The sequence below is a fragment of the Epinephelus lanceolatus genome, chromosome 19 (assembly GCF_041903045.1).
Source record: "Epinephelus lanceolatus isolate andai-2023 chromosome 19, ASM4190304v1, whole genome shotgun sequence".
In the NCBI taxonomy this organism is placed as follows: domain Eukaryota; kingdom Metazoa; phylum Chordata; class Actinopteri; order Perciformes; family Serranidae; genus Epinephelus; species Epinephelus lanceolatus.
In genome coordinates this window covers 27,785,834-27,806,380 of record NC_135752.1, presented here as the reverse complement: position 1 = coordinate 27,806,380, position 20,547 = coordinate 27,785,834, and the positions used below count along the sequence as shown (strand labels likewise).

Below are 20,547 nucleotides of genomic sequence, written 5' to 3'. Positions count from 1 at the left end.
TGAGGCGGTAACTCTGTCCCAACAGAACAACATAAAAAGTCAATTTATTTCAGCCTCTGGCAGACTACCACAACCCTGACGTGTGGGCAAAAGGGATATGACGCCACTGACGGGACAGCAACCAAATGACACAGACCATGACCTTGATCAAAATTACCAATTTCTTTGGGTTTGAGCATTGTTAGAAATGTTTGGGGTATTTAATATCAACCTGGAGAGCTGTTTTGAATGGTTTTCTTTGGACCTTGGTTGTAAAGACGGACTAATCATCCAAGGCTACCATCTTCTCACTTGACGTCTGATTGTTGTGTGCATTGATTGAACTTCAGAACTCCAAATTTGAACCTCCATTCTGCCAGTGTTAGTGCCTTGCTCCTTAACCTGCTCCTCTTTTGCCCCTCCTACATCCATGCTGACCTTTCAAATCCAGCTGTGTGTGCTGTCTGTACAGATGTTAGCCCACCTCCCACTGTGGGATTAGGAAGGGATCGAGGAAGCCCTGGTGGGACTCACAGATGGATAGATAAATAGACAGAGTACATCTGAATGCAGTCAGACTCTGTGGTCCTACTTTAAAACCAGTGTAACATACTGGAAAGAACTGCATGGATAAAACCTAATCTGTATGCACATGCAGAGGACAGCTTACTCATGTCACTTCAAGACTAGCTAAAGTGATAGTAGTAATTGTAGTTTTTATACACAGCAGGCCATGCAGCTGCTGTTTAGCTTCACTTCATTGATCTTGCTGCTGTGTCGTCTCAAATGTGCCTCACTGCTTTGCTAAGTGGGTCTGAAATGCTAAAAGGTTTTGGACACTCTGAGCGGTAAACGTGGAGAACGTCTGGACAAATTTGATAATCAAGGGTCAATCCTCATCCATGTTAGCTGTTATTGATCGTTCACTCTGGAGAATAGATTGGTTAATGACAGCAAAGGCCCTCAGCAGAGACTGCAGGACAGATGGAAAACAAATCAGTTGTCTGAACTGTTTAAGATGATTCAGAGGCCACAACAGTCAGACAGAAAGGTCTCTGACAAATGTTTGCTGACCTTTAATATAAAATAGATTATTGGGAAACAAAAGCTTTTAAACAACAGTTTGAAATGATCTTACCTCATTCTTTGTTCGGATAGTTTCAGATCAGTATCAACCATTTTATTCAGGCAAAGTTCTTCTTCAGCTGCTTCTTATTAGACATTTACCATTTGAGAAGTTTGAATACTGTAGGCTTCATTATTTCAAAACCCCCATTTTTCTGCAGTAAACATTCAATATATTTACATGTTGCAAATACCATAGTACGTAGTATTTTTTAGTGTCCAGTTCGGTTGCTTTGGTCTGAATCAGGGACTTATTTTGTTACAAAGTTGCATAATTGTTGGTTTGTGTCCTCACGGCAGCATTTACAAGCGGACCAGATAAAATGCTTTGTGCAAGAAAGCTGCTCTTTGAAAAAAAGAATCCAGAGTACACTTGCAAGATAAATGTGACACTTTCTAATGTCTCAATGGAGGGACAACTACGCAGGTTGATTTTAGCGCTGGTCATTGTGGACTATATTGCTGTCATTGTTCATTCTAGTCAAACCATACAGTCTGAAAACGAGGCACGGTTCTAACTAGAAAACAATGTTTTGATGCATTGGATGTGCTGAATGTGCATATTAAGTGTTAACACCTGCCCAAATGAACCTCACTTAGGGGGCAAACGAACTTGAGTTTGATTGAACTGAATCAAACAGGTAAGGTGTGAAAGCACCTTAAAAGTGTTTGATTGGCAAACCAAGGGGGGGCTTTTATAGTAAAGCAGCAATGTATTTGTCAGTGAGCTTTTCTTGTTGCTTTAAGATTCCCCCAGTGGCCTTTACATGTGTTGTCTTTGTGCAGAATTCTAGGACCTATAGTATAAAAAGGTACTTGGTGGCTTAACTGCAGGTACTGCCGATCAGGACAGGAATTTATAAGATTGTAGACACACCAAGTCGGGTGTTGGTTAATGTTGAGGCATTGGTGAGCATCTGTCGCCCTAGTTTTTGCACCGTTGGCACTAGGCGGCATGTTGAATCAGCATTGGACCCAGCTAGCCACCAGCGGAGTCCGTCAGTGAATGAAATCATTATGACTGGCAGTTCAGCTCAGAGCACAAGAAGAGAAACGTAAACAAGGAAAGCAAACAAAAGGCCAAAGTCAAGATGGGCTTGATATCAAAACAAACATGTTATATTAGGTAAGATTTTTTTTAAAGCCATTGAGGTCTTGAGCAGAAACGGTTCATAATTATTTGTGCTATTGTTCGCTAGCACACAGTAAATATCCATTGTTCTTTCAACATCAGGTTATGTTGTTAATGTGCTAGCCCTTTTTTGAATGTTGAGTACAGACCACTGCTGCCTGCTGGTATGGAAAGTTATTTCCTCTCATGCAGGTGCTAGTTGTCCGTTGTTTGTAGTCTTTGCGGTGTGTTCAAGTGAAACTTTTTGGCGGAGACACAGGTGACGTGAGATGACCCAGTCAGCCTTCAGAGTTCTTTGATGTTGGTTTGACGTGTTTGGGCCTTTGCATGTCATTTCTAGCAACCTGTAGTATGAAAACAAATGTACTAATGGTAGCACCACTAGCAAATACAGGTACTGCCAAACAGGACTGATTAAAAGAAATAATACCCAGCCATACTTGGGTTTAACATTAACAGTGTCACGATTACATTCCTCAATCAGGAAAGGGTCATTCATCAGTGATTAGACATCACACTTGAACCTTTTCAGCACTTGAAAAGTTCAGATGTTGGCTTAATGCTCAGGTTCTGATACTGCTGGGTCACAGTTTTAGGTTTAGGATGTGGTTGCTAAAAGAAACTTCCTCAGATGAAAACTTCTCTACATTGAAGCAAGGTTACCGGTTACATTGAAATGTCCCCGGCAGCCATCTAAAACCAAACCTCCATTTGTGATCATGTCTTTTTCTCATAATCCTTTAATTAAATCAGATTTCTTTCTTTTTCTCTTCATCATGACATGATGCTCATCTCAAAGATTTAAAGGATGTCGTGACGTTTGAGCAGCTTTTGTGATTCGTGACTCCTCTTTTGGGAAGTGCCACACAATCACAGTGAGCATTTACAGTGAGAAGAGACACATTAATCCTGTCGGTGTTTATCAATAATTGATACAGCAAAGGCCAAGCTCCCATCACCTCCCTGCTGTGGTGAAATGGAAATCTTAAAAAAAAAAAAAAAAAAGATCCGTACATACTTTTTTACTGCAACATTTCTCTGTACAAACTAGTTGTTGGATTTAAAAAAGACATTTTACTGATTATGTTATTATTTTTAATTGATGTCTTGTTGGAAGTCTCACCCTAAAATCCTCCAGCATCTGTTTGGCTCCTGTCATTTAAGCTGTGAACATGTTGTGCAGTTATAAATTCGACAGCACAACCATCTTTTGCCCAAAGCCATCTGGTCTCATGAGAATAAATTTCATTTGGAAATCTAACTTGGATTTGGATAAAAACATATTAAACTGATATGAATTATTTATTGATTTAATTAAAGGATTATTGTTGCATTATGTATAAAGTTCTAATGAACCCCAAAGATACAACACCCATATTTTCATCAGCAGTAATTAGAGAATGAGGAAGAAAGAGTAACAGGCTAAGTACAGGCTGTTGTTTCTGTCTTTCTCTGCCTTGCATATGATATCCAGCATTAGAATTAAAAAAGCAATTTAATGAAAAATCATCTTTCTTCCACTCTCTTTTTTTCAGCCGAAATTATGTAGAGACAGATCTCTTTTAAACTTTAATTTTTCTCCTTTTTTAAATGCATGTGTCTCTTTGTATCATTCTCTGTCTCCTCTCTGGTTCAGGTCTTTGAACGCAGCTCTCCATCAGTTCTTTTTTTACTCAGCAGCAGTCTGTGACTCGCTGGATGGATAATTTATCTGTCAAGCTGTTTAGAGCTGATCCGATCAGAGAGGAGCAGCTGCTGCAAGTGAATGCAAACTTTTAGACCCAGCAGAATGGTTTACTTTCAATGCGGCTGATGTTCTGCTGTTCCGTTTCTGTCCTAATTGTGCTTCCAATTGCACTCCTAATGAATGGTTCAGCCACAAAAATAGAAAATATATTTCAGTCAGGACCACTTTAGTCAAAGAAAACTTTATTTCCATTTGCAGTATTATAATTGGCGGTATGGCTCTGTTCTGGGGCCTCTCTGCTTCTCCCAGAGCACACCTCCCTGCCCTTCCATGCGCCTACATGGAAAGCCTAAAGCAGGGAGAGCAGCAGCAGCAAAGACCCCCCCGGGAACAGAACAGAGCAACATCAATGACAAACAGAAATGACATTGATAAGTCAGACACAACATGAAAAGGAGGAGCTGGGGTGGAGGCAGGTTGCAAAGCAGCTTGCAGAGGAAGCAGCAACAGTAGGCAGGCCAGAGAAGTTTAAATAGGGCACCGTGAATGAAATTCCCCACTTGGTTGCATAGAAAGGAATCATGTGATCTATCAGCTGACTCCCTTCCATCAATCAGCTGCTCCATCAGTTGATTGGGCTGTCTTAGATCAGCTGGTGTAGCTGGGATGTGAGCTGAGTTTGACATTGTGTCCTGCCTGAACTAACGCTATGCTCAATTTGTAGTGGCAGATGTTTTAATTGTGGCAGGCCGCTTAGAACAAGTGAACAATGTATAACAATAATCGATCATCTAATTCTGGAGATAATGTTGGATGATTATGGTGATAATGTCTTTACATGTTCCTACAGGCTCAAGCCTCAATCAAAAACATCAGCCAGATTTTAGTAGCTGACTGTAAGTTAGGAGTGAGGTGGCTAAAAAGTGGCTGTCTTTGTTTTGAAAGGTGTTCAGAACCAATGATCACGACTTCTGTCTTGTCAAGCCGAACTACAAAAGTAAGGGTTTATCTAGTCTTTTACATTATCTACGCAGTTATGCAGCAAATTTAGCTCGCTAAGGTCACTAGGTCTGAATAATGGAGTAATTTTTGTACATCATTGCTGCTGTAGGACTCAACAAGATCTTCTTCCTCTTGCTCCTTTTTTCAGATTGAATGCGCGGTGAGTAATAAATCTAAGTGTGTTTAGAGCAGCACAGCACTGGAAATTACACTCGGCTCTGATTCATGCTTCTCCACGGGGGTGTAGACTCCTCTAGTGTTGGAACTGATTTATGCAGCACTTCAGTGTGGGATTTAACCTGTTGATCGTAAAAGCAACACCACAACACAAGATGGATGTATTGTTCATTACCAGGCCATGTTGTGCATCCATTATATCTCTGAAGTTACAAAAGGCTGTTAAATAAAAAAGAATCATGACTTTCCTTTCTGATCTATTACCACTACGGTTTAAGAGAAACTTTACCAAAAAAAGAAACACTTTTAACTTCTGTTTATTACTTGTTTTGCATGAAATGAAACAGTCACTTTCTCAACAGTTAATCACATGTCATGGTTGATGTGTTTACTGCAAAAAATTAGATTGAGTATGAAACAAGCAGAAGCTTTGTCTGTAAAAGAACAGTTGTCCTAAGACGTGGCATCAGAGGAAAGAAAAAATACATTCTCAGTAAAGCAGATTATTATTTATTTGATGATTTATTATCAGTCGTCACACTGAGGTGGATCAGATTTTAAGCAGGGTAGTTAATCTGTCAGTTATAGCCTGTAGTTTTTCAGTTTCTTTCAAGTGGTTTTTGCACTTATACTGCCAGAACTGCAGCTCTGAACCATGGTTGGGACCTCTTTGCTAATTTAACGTGGCGAGCTAATGCAGCTTTCACTGACACCAGCGTGTAAACCGACATGGACTGTTGACGAGATGAGAACGGCGGCCTGCGGTGTCAAAGTCAGACACCTTAAAACGTTTGAACAAACAGACCAATTTCAGTTTCTGCAGTCTCCATGTTGCTTCGCTGTTGCTTTTTTGGGACTGTTTTGTCAGCTTTAGTGGTTCTGCTGGCATCTAACAGTGTTAATGGTCTCCGTGTGGCCTCTTAAACCTTCTCTTGCTGATACATCTGTTCTGTTTTCACAGTGTTTTTTTTTTGTTACTTTCCTTATTTTTTTTATAACTGTTCTTTCTTCCTTTTTGATCTATGTAAAGAAACCTACCAACTCCCATTAGCCTGTGCTTTGTCTTTAGTGCTACAAAGCAAATGTTACCATTGTTATTGTGAGCATGTTAGCATGCTGATGTTAGCATTCAGCTCAGCACACACTCACAGAGTTGCTAGCATGGCTGTAGGCTTTTTAGTCTTGTTTGCTTGTACTTTCTGTAGTCCGTTTGTCTTTGTGTCATGTATTCATCAGATGCAAGACAGGCGTCTGAGGGGACTAGTTTTTCCAGAACAGGAAGTCAGTGAGTCAGACAGACAGTGACATCATAAAGATGCAGATATTGGGGAAGATGCTGTTTCATTTTTGATGCTTTGGATCTTAAAGTGGAGTTTAATTTGTTTGTGATAAAAGAAATCTGCTGATCAGCCAGTGCAAATAATCAGTTACAAATGGATGTCCTGCATTAAGATTTTACTTAAGCAATAGTGTGATAGTTTACAGTGGACCTGCATCAGGTCAGGTACCCGTTGAGTACCCGAACCAATGCGGGTGACCTTTAAAATTTGGTGGCGGTATTTTGTGGGCCTTTTTGCCTTTAATGACAGGACAGTTTGAGGCATGAAAGGGGGAGAGAGGGGGGGATTACATGCAGCCGAAGAGTCACAGTTGTTGGTACACAAGTTGTTCATCTTTCTTACTGACAGTTCAATGGGTTTCATCTCCATCCAAGCCAAAGTGCTCCAACTGTCAGTCATGTAACATGGACATAATAGTAGTGTTCTAAAAGGTTGTTGAATATATACGTGCATATCTACATCTTAAAATATTGCTTGAAAGGTTACGTTTTCAATATTTCTGCTGGAATTGAACCCGCAGCTACTGTAGCAAGGACACTGCCCTTATACATGGGGCGCCTGCTCCACCCACTAACCCACTGGGCACAGCAGTTTGTGACTTGCAGGATGGATAATTGATCTGTCAAGCTGTTTAGATCTGATCTGATCAGAGAGGAGCAGCTGCTGCAAGTGAATGCAAACTTTTAGACCCAGCAGGGTGAATGGTTTACTTTTCAGTGCGGTTACGTTTTTATCTCTGCTGGAATTGAACCCGCAGCCACTGTAGCAAGGACACTGCCCTTATACATGGGGCGCCTGCTCCACCCACTGAGCCACTGGGCCTCTGGAGGTGGAATTGTAGTTTTGCGGGTTGAATTCTGGGTGAATAAAAAGAACATGCGAGTGAAATGAAAATGAAAATAATAATTTAATTTATGTTTTAATTCTCTGACTGCTGACTTTATGTGTCTGTTCTGTCTTCTGCGCCACCTTGAGTTTGAGAGCCACTTTACTAGGGTGCGTTAGTAAAAGGTATGGCAGGGTGGTACAGTTGACGCCTCACAGCAAGAGGGTTCCTGGTTTGAAACCAGGGGGAGAAGCCCTTCTGTGCGGAGTTTGCATGTTCTCCCCGTGTCAGCATGGGTTTCCTCCAGGTACTCTGGCTTCCACCCACAGTCCAGACATGCAGATTAACTGGTGACTTTAAATTGGCCGTAGGTGTGAATGTGAGTGTGAATGGTTGTCTGTCTCTATGTGTCAGCCCTGTGATAGTCTAGCGACCTGTCCAGGGTGTACCCTGCCTCTTGCCCGATTTCAGCTCAGATAGGCGCCAGCCCCCCCCCCCCCGCAAACCCTAACAGGATAATTTAATTCTCTGACTGCTGACTTTGTGTGTCTGTTCAGTCTTCTGCACCACCTGGAATTTGAGAGCCGCTTTTATTTAAAAAATGCATGTGTATTAAAGGATATGTGGTTTTGTGTTGGTTGGCCGGTCATGTCGAGAACTAATTGGTCATGTGTAGAGGTGGTGGGGCGGATGTGGTTCTGGTTAGGGTCTGGAAAATCACCGGATGTGGTCTGGACTTGGTATACAGAAGCAATGTGTCATAATTTATGCACTTACAATACTAAATAACATTGCCAATATTCAGTAAAAAACAGAAAAGTACAGAAATATGTAGACACATGCTGACAGTAGGGATGCACCGAATATTTGGTAACTGAATATATTCGGCCAAATATTGCAAAAAAACACACATTCGGTATTCGGTGGAATAAGTTAAAAGCAAGGCCGAATAATAGCGGCGTGTTTTGATAACGCAATCAAACAGCGTGCCATGACGGGCGGAATAAAATGACGGCAGTGTGGCGATCCGTCCATCACGGCACTCGCATTTGCGACTAAAAATAGTTCTGAGCGAGCAAAATAGGCTTAAATCATTCAGCACGCTGTGCGAGCAGCCTACAGATTTCAACCAGCAGCAGAAATGAAAGGCAAATCCCATCGGTTGTGGGTTGAACGGGGGTCACAGACACAGACAGTAATGTATTCCTGTCAAATACGGCGGCCATCGGCTTACCGGCGACGGAGTCAGTTCCAATAATATCCTCTTCTTGGCGTGTGGACTGCCCAGAAGTACCTGAACAGCCGAGCCAGCCGAACACAGGTATGTGATGTGTCAGAGGAGGAACGAGCCGTTCACGGCCCACAAACCTCACCGCACTTTAGGGACTGTTCATTACTTATGAAGGGCAGGAGGGTGGCTGGTTGATTCTTATTTTATTTATTTATTTTATTTTGATCCCCCCTATGGTCATCACTTATTGATGCTGTTTTTGAAGTATGAATAAGTCAATAAGTAATTTATTCCATTGAAATATCATTGATGTATTATAGAAAAGTGATTTATCTTTTTATAAATGACAAAAGGCACATCTGCCTCATTTTCGTTGTGGTATTGTGATACTACTCAGAACCATGATATTATCATTGGTATCGTACAGTGGGTCCCAATTTTGGTACCGTGACAACACTAATCTGGAGGGGGTTCATCTGCAAAAACTAATGAAAAACTAAACAATGATATTCGGTATTCGGTACTCGGTATTCGGCCAAGCGTTTAATAATATTTGGCTTCGGCTTCGGCCACAAATTTTCATTTCGGTGCATCCCTAGCTGACAGTCTTTAATGGGGAATCCATAACCATAAAACTCTATTAGTTTATGAAGCTGCAGACTGCTTGTGTATCAGAGTCTGACTGAAAGCAGTGACAAATGTTTTTATCTCACAGTTGTGACGGATAACAGTGGGGAAAGAGCAAAACACATCCTCCTGATAGACGGTCTGATATCCCGAAGATGTGTCCTCATAAAAACTTAAACTCATCTCCTCTCTGTGCAGCAGGACGGACTGTTGAAGACTCTTCTCTTTCTATTTGTTTTTATTCTCTTTCCTGTTTGCTTCTCCTCCTGTTGTGTGTGATGGCTCATGCATTTTTAATGTCTCTCTGTGTTTTATGTTTCTGTTCTCGCTTGTTATTGAGATAGAAGATTTAGCAGACACCAGGGGAAACATTTCCTCCACAACCTGATAGTAGCAAAGCTGTGAACCAACTTTTCTATTAGTTGCTATAATTTCTAGTATACACTCTCAGTTGTTGTTTTATTACGCACACCTAGACAAAAGTAATGCAGTTTAATTGTTTTTGTTGTAAATAATGTTTATTAGTTTTCCTTTATCAGTACAAATGACAGATGTTCTTCCTCCCCCAACCGCGCTTCCCTAGAACCTTTCCAATAACACAAAAACAAAAACATTATACTAACAGGAGACGAATGTGTGACATAAAAAAGCCAGCAATAACACAGCAGTGCCAAAATAAATATACAAGAAAAACAAAAAAAGAATCAATAAAAAACGCATAAAGATTATTTAAGTAGTCTCTAAATGCTGTTCTTGTCTCAAAGGTGATATTTCATTATGTCAGGTAATCTCTAACGATTACATTTATGAGGAATGCAATAAAAGGCTTCCAGATTTCCTCAAACGTGTTTTTAATACAGTCTGATTGAACAGCCCTGCAATAAACCCTGACCGGTTATATCATTAAAGATAGGCTAAATATTAGAAACACTTCTCAGTCTAGTGTAAGGGAGGAGGGGCTGGGAGGAAAAGCGGTCTTAAAGTGGTCTATAAAGGGTTGCCAGGTCTGGTAAAATTTGTTTTCACACCCTTGTAATGAGAATTTGATCTTTTCCAAACGTAGGTGGTGCATCACATCCTTCACGAGGGCAGAATGGGCAGGAGCCCGTGTCTGCTTCCAATTTAATAGGGATCTAGTTAACACAAGATCAAAACCTTTAATACCAAATAGTGTGATCAGCTGATCAGGATCCACAGGTCTACCCAGGATGTCTGTGAGGCTGGTGATTGCCCAAAACGGCGTATGCTGGACCAACATTAGGATACATCACCAATCTGTAGCCTACTAAAATTATACTCAACTCTTCAGTGGACTTCAGTAGTTTAGATAACAGACACTTCACTGTCCGGGCTGTTATTACAGATGTGAACTACGACAGACTAGATCTTATCGGGCCCAAAAAATCCAGCCTGACCCCACCTGAGCCCATGCATGTTCTGTCCGAGCCCGGCCCGTCCCTTTAACTGTAATTATGAGCCCGAGCCCGGTTTAAAGCCACAGCCCGACGTTTTTTTTAAGGATATGAACGTGGACATTGGATGCTTACTCTCATCTTTCTTTTCATGGCAAGCCTTCGTCATGTGCCTCTTAAGTGTCGAGGTCTCCATGCCTAGGTGTGATAAGTAGTTGGTTCCATAGCCTAGCCCGACCTGTCCGAGCCCGAGGATAGTGGTGGGAAATTACTGCCGGGTCGGTCAGGTCCGGCTCGGGCTTGGGCTCGGGCTCGGGCTCGGGCAGAGAATCTAAGCTCTGCTACAGACACTTGCCTTGATCATGGACTCATGACGCTGTAGAATAAACACAAGGAAAACACTGGAATGGATATTTGTTATTATTTTTGGCAGGTTTTAAGATATTTTTGACCTGGGTTGGGAGGCTGGCAGCCCACGAGGCCTGTAAGAATATAGGGGAACCACTGCAGTCTAAGGCAACACGGTTCAGCAGCACAATTACAGCCTCCAAAAATGTCCACAAAGTTGATTCAACAACTTTTAACAGATGTAACAAAACTGAACATAATAACTCTCATGAAAGTAGGATTCCTTACTGGGCTGTTGTATTAGATTGTGTTAGTTTTAGCTCGTGTACCTAATGTCAACTGAGTGTACAGTAAGTCATTATAAATGTATCATATTCAGTGTTCTCTTGGCCTCTCGGTTACATAGTTGTGCCACTACATGCATGTAAGGTCAATGCAAATCATCCAAGTGGATGCAAATATGCCCTGAGCAGTGAAGACAAGTCTTTGTATGTTGGTGCATCTGCCAATTTAATTTAATTATTAGGCTCTTTATACAAGAGGCATTTTCAAATAGTACGTATATACATTATGTCTTTCACAGAGCAGATTCCAGATGAATTGTGAGTCAATTCAGAATCAAATAGACCTGTTAAATCTTTTTTTTTCCCCTCCACCACTACTTAGAAAATGAACTCACATTTTTTAAATAAATCCCTGCCTTCTTCTATTCTATCTTGTTCTGTTTTTTCACTCTCCGTTCTGCGGGTGACTGTGAGTTGTGCTGTTGTCTACTGTCAGCTGACCGAAGTGCTGTTAACTGTTTCACCCTCAGGGAATGATGACTGACCAACCGGTCACACTGCAGACATTCCTCGTTTCCCACCAATGACGACAGATCAATAAGCTCGACCCCTCCCCCTTGTCTCACCCTCAACCTCGCACCCTCAAAGGGCTTCATCAGTGTCAGGACTGATGGATGCTAAATGTGTGAGAGCAAGGGAAAACAGAAAAAAAAAACATATATTACTGGTTTGTGGTGCCAAAGTGTCCCCATAAATGAAGACAACCTTACACTGTGCATTTAAACCTGTCCTAGAAATGTTGTCTGAAATGTAAAACCAAAGCTCACACAATTTATGTGCTTATACTTTGTGGTCAGATCACCAAGCTACGACCTGAGAGCTCACACTTTATGTGTAAAAGTGGACAATGAAATAGCCCGTCAACTCCTGAGAACCATTCTGGCTGATGACAGTTGTCAATAACGATCTGTTTAAAAGCTCCAAGGCAGGTAGAAGTGTATTTGCTAGCACAGGTCTAGGACTGAGTGTCAAATAATCTGTTGCACTGTTTTTGCTCCAGCCCAGTTGGTGAATAGCGTCTCTCTGATTTTCCCGGTACTGTCTGTGGTACAGTGAGGTTATTGTGAGGAGATCAGAGGTCCTGGTTAATCACTGTCCTCACTGTAATAAAGCGCAGTGTTATATGTGCTTCCTCTCAGCTGAGTGAATTAGAGTCTTGTGATCGTCTCTCTAAATATACCACATTTAGCCGTGAGGCAAACAGACCCCAGAGTACAACTCACAACACTTGGTTTAAGAATCTCACATGAGAAGTGCATTCCTTTGTGCCATCAGTAACATCTCCACTTACTGATGTTTAGGAGGACTAAGTTCATCATGTACTCTCTCTGGTGTTGCTGAAAGTTGATCTTTTGTTCCAGTTCAGTTAGGATTGTCCCTCTCTCAACAACCAGATGTCCGTAAAAATTTCTGTGGATATTCATGATCTCCTGATGATAAATCCCAGTGACTTTGGTGACCCCCTGACCTTTCCTCTAGCGCCATCATTGTCAGAACAAACGTGTCAGCGATAAGCCTCCTACAGACTGTACTAAATAACCCAAAGTTTTGTGGGCACTATAAACTCTGTGTGTGTTTGCTAGCTGCTAGGTTGCTAACCTGGTAGCTGCAACTCCGTCGCTATTTCCTTCCATGCTTCGTCCTTCTTTACACTATCATAAGAGCTGGAGGACACATCATACAGGCAAGAGTTCTGCTGTCAAAACTTGGCAAGGTTTTCCTCTTAGCTGGAATCCCACACATTTCTTTTTGTGGCTTTTGCCTGTTTGAGTAACTGTTTGTTTGGGTTTAGCACCAGTGCGTCATTTCATGCTGCATTTCTGTTGGTTGGTTAGTAGGTGTAGGTCGTAACAGCAGTCGCTAATCTGTGGTGTAATACAATGCACTGAGCAGTTGTGCTAATGCATGGGAATAGGAATGTTCTATAGCTGAGAAAATGTAGTGCCAAAGAAAAAGCAAAGTGGTGAAAATATAGTCAATATAGCAGCCACGTACACTGATATTGGTTATTATCACCTTTTTGTAGGTGTCTAAAATGCATTTTGCTGCTCACCCCCATCCAGAGCAGTACATTGCTTAGCTTCTGTGATGGTTGGTTTGCCCCATGTTTGGAGAAGCAGACAGGAGTACCAACATCTACTATAACTCAAAAAATCAGAACTATCCCTTTAACTGCATGTGATTTTCACTTATTTATTATTAAATAAAAATACAAGTTTCTGGATTTTTTTTTTAGGAATAATGTAAAGGGATAAATTATATTGGGGTGGCAGTAGCTCAGTCCATAGAGACTTGGGTTGGGAACCGGAGGGTCACCTGTTCGAGTCCCCGTCCAGACCAAATATGGAGTGTGGACTGGTGGCTGGAGAGGTGCCAGTTCACCTCCTGGGCACTGCCGAGGTGCCCTTGAGCAAGGCACTGAACCCCCCCAACTGCTCACTCATCTCTCCACTTTGTGCATGTATAGGTCCTGTTTGTGCATGTGTGAAAAAATTGACTTTCCCCTCAGGGGGATTAATAAAGTTAATAAAGTATATAAAATTAAAAAAAAATAAAAATAAAAATGTGTGAGTTTGTTTACATGCGGCACTTTTTCTTACAGGACATCACTTTTTCTACTGCTTTCTCATACCCAGATATACAGACACCCTCTTTTTCCCACCCACACTTAATGCCCCACCACCAAGTTACCATTTTCCCATAAGGTCATGTTATGGTCAGGACGACCCTCTGACCACACTTCCATAATTCAACAGTGGGTAGTGCAACAACACACACCAAATCCTTCTTATTACTGCTTTCTATTCGTCAGCTTCTCAAAATCTAATGTCAGTGTTTCTTTCTTCTGTTGTCTTTTCTTGTCCTTTTGTTTCTTGTCTGTACGTTAACAAGCATCTCTCTCTGTTTTCCGACAGGTTTATTGCGGTCATCACTATGACTGATGGGGATTATGACTACCTTATAAAACTCCTTGCCCTGGGGGACTCCGGTGTGGGGAAGACTACCTTCCTGTACCGATACACAGACAACAAGTTCAACCCCAAGTTCATCACCACAGTCGGCATCGACTTCAGGGAAAAGAGAGTGGTGAGTTGTGATGTCTGATTTTTTGTTTTTGTTTTTTAGGAACAAAAGCAGGGAAACACATGCAGCACGTGTAGGTGTGAGATATTTCTGTTTCTAGTTTTGAATCAAGGCTAATTTATCTCAAAAAACATCTTAACTAGATATCAGTTTTCTGATACACCTACCTCCACACACTCACCTTACGCACTAGGAATGCAGGCTTGGTTACCATGGCTACTGTGGCATTTGCCCAGGCATTTTCTTTGGGCTGTACTTATCAAAGAACAAACAGTGGGTCAGGTCATGTCTGGATTTTCTGCTGCTTTTCTCCCACAGTGGCTGCTGGGCTGAGTCACAATCATTATATTAAGTTGTACAGGGAGATCAAACCTGGGTCAGATTTGTCAATAGCCTGGGATCAGTTATCGGTGGAGAGATGGCTCAGGATAACTAGTGAGTTTCTGGTGCCATGATTGCTGCGGTATTAATGGATTGTAAAATAAGGAAAATCTGCAAATACTTTTATTGACCAGAGTTCTGTCTTTGCTATTTCAGTTTGCCAACCTAAAAAAAACTGCAGTTCTTTGCCTCTGCAGGTGATGATCCCAGGTTATAGCAATGGTTCCCAATCTTTTTGCCTCAGTACTGTAGAAGTGAAAGCATCTATTGTTTTACAAGATAAAAAGCAAAAGTTAGAGAACATTACCACAAAGAAAAATATTTATATTGTCTTTCATATTTCTTCCTCAACAATTCTGTGATCCTTCAGGTTTATTTTGCACCTCTCCAGAGGTCTGACTGCTTGGTCAGGAACCACAAGGTTAGAGGTTAAAATGATGCTTAAAGGGAGCTGTGTGAAGTCTGACGAATTGAGTCAGCTTTAGTTGGAGCTTAAGACTACAAAAGTGAAAATGAAATAAATATGTTAGTGTGAAGTTAGAAAGTTAGAAGCGATCTTACCAGACCTCTGCAACCCGCTCTTCATCTCTGCCGCAGGATAGTGGCTCGTTTCTAAATTGGCAGCCACTAGTATTGGGTAATACAGGCAGCAGGTTTAGATAAGGAAGAACGTGTGGAATAAAAAGTATGATATCTCTGTTTCGGCTGCATCGATTTTGATCTTTTTTTCTTTTAACTGTCCATTGTGAGTCCAAAAATGTTTTAGGAGTGCAGTGCTAAATCAGTGGAGTCCTCTTTTAACTCCAAATCTATCTTCTGAATATCAAAATCAACAAGTCCTCCAAACTAAATGACCAAGTTTGTTGGTTATTGTCTTTCAGAATGATCCATGTCAGCAACCTTGCTCAAAGGATTTACATGACTGTTTTTTGAGCTGCTACTGTCATGGTTGTGGTTTCATTAAGTGAAGGCCACAGACTAAATAAAATGATGGATGTAGCCACACAGGCACAGCCGAGGGGAGGAAGGAGTCCATTTGCAGCTGATTTTGAAGTGGTCGGGATGAGAGTCAGCACCTCCAAATCTGAGGCCTTGGTTATCTGCTGGAAAACGGTGGATTGCCCCCTCCAAGTTACTGACCCAAGTCAGGGAGTTCAAGTATCTCGGAGTCTTGTTTATGAGTGAGGGTAGAATGGAGCGTGAGATGGATCAGTGGATTAGCGCGGCATCTCCAGTGATGCGCTGTAAAGTTGTGCATTTCAACGTGAGGGTCTGTAGGGATTGACTTGCTTTTGGAGCCAGACTCAAGTGGCCATTCAAGGAACCACAGTTTTTGGCACTTTGTGTTGACTTCATATTTTAGCCCTGGAGGTTGCTGCTTGGTTTGGGCACAAAAACTATTTGGTTGAAGTTACACTAGGAGCATCATACAGACAGAATCAGTTAAGTACGGAATTAAACAAAGAGATACAGGATGTTAATAAGTGAGCTTTAGAGGTGCTGATTGCAGGTTTTTAACTTTGGACAGATCCAGGCTAGCTGTTTCCTCTTGTTTGCTGTCTTTGTGCTAAGCTAAGCTGAGCTAAGCTAACAATCTGCTGGCTGTAGCTTCATATTCAGTGATTATACCTAAATTTTGGCACTTTCTGGAAAAAGCAAAATAAAAAGGGCAGAGCTTGAAAATACATCCTCCTCCTGCAGCTTGCTCCCCTCTGTCTTAAGCCCCTTCCATCAGACGACCACAAGCATATGCGCACGCTTCAAACAGTAACCCAGTGTTTCCCATACATTGATTTATTCTTATGTAATTGTAAAGTTGCCTGCAGTGCACTCACTCAGTACTACCTTGCTCTGCTCTCAACCTCTGTTTAAAAGACCACAAATGAGACAAGAATTAGCTAGCTAGCCATACCACGGTTCCTTCACCTCGCTCCCTTTTGCATTGGTTTGTATTTGGCAAGCATAAATCCCAACACTTGGTGTCACAGCAAACTGGTAGCCAGCGGCAGCACTGGATCTAACTTTTGTAATGGCAGCAACCAAAAGTTTGCTGATCTCACAGGGAGTTGGGGCTGTATGGTCCGCTGGAGCTGGGGTTTGCACTAGCTGGCTTCAGGGTTACTTCAGTCACTGACTGGGGGTCAGTCTTCAGAGCTGCTGTCACAGCTGCAGCTGTGAGCCTTTAGCTGCGGTTAGCAAAAGACTAAACTATTAGCAACATTTTCTCTCCACATCTGAAACACTTCCCCGATATTGACACCTTTTTTTATGTTGTTCATTGTCAGACTCTCTTTTAGACTCATTTTGATAAGTCAGTCTTCCTTTTTTTTGATGCTTTGCAGCATAGGCAGTTGTTGCCAATGCTGGAAAAGTAACTGTCTCTGCAGGATTCTCTGCCATTACATCAGGCTTTCACTGAAGGGACGTGCATGCATGTCAGCTTTTGTAGAATAGCCATTAGGAACACTCTTTCTGAATTGACCTGTAATCAGCCAAAGTCTCCTGTCACAGGCTAGATTGTCTAAAGCCTGAAAACAGAGCCTAGAGGAGGGGTCTGGTGTTCTCTTTGTCCACTAGAATTACAATATGCTGAAAGGCTATTATGGGATTTCTGCCAAAATAAAGCTGCCTACCCCAGCTTTAATAGGCTTTAATTGGTGTTATTTTTCAGGTGTAACAACTTGTCAATATTGGAATCCACTGTAAATGAGAGAAATCCAAGCTTAGCACAGCTTCTGTTCTCTGTCAAGAAACAAATCAGTGTTTTACAGCCACCTTTCAAGTCTACAGAGGATTTGACAGTCAAAACATTGATTTTGGCCAGAAACCCACTTAAAGCTGTCACTGAGACCTGTTGGAAACATGTAGTCCTGTCGCTGTATTCTCATCAGGGTAAATGCATGGAGATGTCCAAGTGAATCAGAGAGTGGGCGAGGCTCAGTTTGGTCAGACGTTGGGTCATCTGGGTGCTATTCTGCCTTCGCACGTCGGAAATACTGACAATGCAGCTTTAATCCCACCACTCTGGATGAGTCATAGGATTGATTATTGTTCCTCACCTCCTGTGTTGTGTGTGTGTGTGTGTGTGTGTGTGTGTGTGTTAAGCTCACACCCCGTATTCAAGAGTCAAACAGAAGCAGACACGTGTGATCACAGCTGTAGCTCAGTGCTATCACTAGCCCCTCCTCAGGGTCTTCATGGTGCCTGAAGCTAAACGCTAAATGTGGACCAGTTTGTTTATCATTTGAGCCACTGAACCAGAATGGACAGTTTAGGAAAGCTGTGATGATGCTAAATCTCCCAGTGTTGTAAACTGAGCCGATTGTAGTGAACATGTCCTCTGTCTCTTCTGTTTTCTGAGGAGGATCATTTCACACTCAGTTTGTTCTGCTGAGCTTTACATGACCAGTTATTGTTACTAATGTTAGCAAACTTTGATACTTTTGTGTTACTGACTTCATGTCTCTTATTTAAGCCTAATTTCCACCAATATCTTTTGGTATAGTAGCTTTAGAACCAAAAGCAACCCTTACGGACATGTACCGAGACTCTGGATCCGTTAAGCAGACAGGGCTCTTGAATGTGGGCGGGGTTGTTGTCACTCACTGCTCTGTCCAGCACTTACTGTATTTCCTCTTCTCCGGTGATGCAGAGGGACGTCTGCACCTCGTTTATTCTCCACAGAGCAGGGTTGCACACCGACATTTTCAGAAAACAAAAAGAACAGGCTAAAGTGAGAGTCTCCCTTGATGGGATTTTTAAAAATAGCAGGTTTGTGCATTGACTCCTGTTCAGGCAACTTTTAAGGTGGAACGTTTACGTGTAATTAGGGCTGCACGATATTGGAAAAAACTGACATTGCGATTTATTTTATTTTTTGCAATATAAATTGCAATATTAAAAAATAGTGGCAGGGCTTTTAGTCACCATAACTGCAGAGGCTACCAGCTTCATTTGAAACAGACTACATTATAAAAGGGCCGTTATTTATTAATCTCTCTGTGTTTTTTATATTTTTACTTTTTATCCACTCCCGTTTGCTTTGATAAAGTTAATGCATCGTGCCGCCATTTCAAACTCAACACTTCCAGAATTTGTTTCAAATTAAAAGCCCTTTATAACCTCGGCTGAAAGAATCCCTCCATTTTCTAAATAGGCTTTTATTGTGAAACACAACTTTTTAGGTGACTACAACAACATTTCAGCTGGCACATGAACAGACACAGACCATACTTGTGATGTTAGTGCATGAGCATGCCTTAAATTTAAATATAAAGCCTTTGACCATTCCATTTGTTTTTGTTGTCTCTCTTGGATGACACACACATTTCGTAATAAACTTTATATTTTATTTTTATTTTTTATTTAAAAAAACATATATTAATTTCTAATGGATTATGTGAACTACATATATTCTAATCCATAGAGTGTACACACATGCATATACAGTAGATGTGATGTGAATATAAGTCCCAATATGTGTTAAGATCATATACCTCATCAGAGTGCATTAAAACTTTAGTTTAATCAATAATATTCTGAAGTAGATTTTTCTTTTTCTTTTTTTAAATGTTTGTTGTTTTTATTTTTCTAGAAGTGTCACACAGTTTATTAAAAAGGAACTGATGCTTTTAGAAATGGATTTGTCTATCAAAGTGAAATCATTGCCTCTCTTAAGTCAAGGCTCTGGCATGTGGCCTTTGTGCCCTCAAAAGAATTGCCCTGCTGCATTCTGAGAAGCTTCGCCCCTAAAGTGACAAAATTCCTGATTGACACCGTCAGATGTACAAGCATCATAATTTTCCACCTGACCTTGAAAGTCAGTTATCACTTGAAAAACTGAACTAAAAGCACTTTCGAGTTCCTCTGTGTGAACGCAGCCCCAAAAGAGTGTCTGAGAAAGTGTCTCATCTGGGAGAGTGAGAGGTGTGAATGACGCCCGAGGCTTCCTGCAGAGACACGACGATGACAACCAGCAGCAGTGCACGCAAGAGTTCATCATCACAGAGTCACGATCACTGTCCACATCACTGTTAGTCACACCTGCTGAGATATTCACAACAATGAAGCAGCTGAGAGGTGAAAACATACCATGCTGTGTTAAAGACACTGTGTTGGCGGTTGTGCCTTTTTTCAAGCTCGGGGATAATTCACAATTTTAATGATTTTTTCCCCTGCAGCATGGAGGTAGACAACAAATACAGGTTATCACATCCAGCTACGGACTGTCTAAACCAGTTCAATAATCAATTTAAGCAGAGAAGGAGCAAAAAGGTCTGCACACTGATTCATCTGCTCCTGCTGTTTGTGTTGCCCGATATCTGCAGACAGCTGGTTAGTTAGCATTAGCTGCCCAGCAGGTAGGAACAAAGCAGGATCTGCACAGTTCAGGCGACTCCGTTGACTTCTCATTTCATAACCAGATAAAGCCTTGTCAACTAACGGAGATCAGTAGAATGTGTCGCCAGTTTCAAGTCAATTCAGTTAAATTCAGTAAATCTTCATTGTCCCTGGAGGGCAGTTTTGGTGCAGCGTAACACAAACATGACAAACACAGAAGAAGCATACAGCACATAAAACTACAATAAAAACACTATCAATAACAACATGGTGACAAAGACTCTGAAAACAAGTAATAGTCAAAATATCAAGTTTTTTTTAAATTTATTTTTATTTTATTTTGTTTTATTTTATTGTAACCCAACCACCACCACCCCTAGTGGGGACATTTTTTTTGTTGTTGTCATTTTATCTTTTCTTTTTTTTCTCTTTCTCTTTTTTTCTCATAATTAATACTAATTATTTGATTATTTTCTTTATTTTATTTTATTTTCACTTTTTTGCATTTAGAA

At 41.2% G+C, this 20,547-nt stretch overlaps 1 protein-coding gene across 2 annotated transcripts in view; it reads left to right on the top strand.

Moving 5' to 3' along the window:
• The window catches only part of LOC117269998 (ras-related protein Rab-27B-like), a 95,746-nt gene that overhangs the window by 54,878 nt on the left and 20,321 nt on the right, over positions 1–20,547 (top strand). For both annotated transcript variants that reach the window (XM_033647393.2, XM_033647394.2), the window contains exon 2: positions 14,146–14,317. In XM_033647393.2, coding sequence (XP_033503284.1) covers positions 14,165–14,317 — 153 coding nt within the window. In that variant the 5' untranslated portion in view covers positions 14,146–14,164. The remainder of the gene's footprint in view (positions 1–14,145; positions 14,318–20,547) is intronic.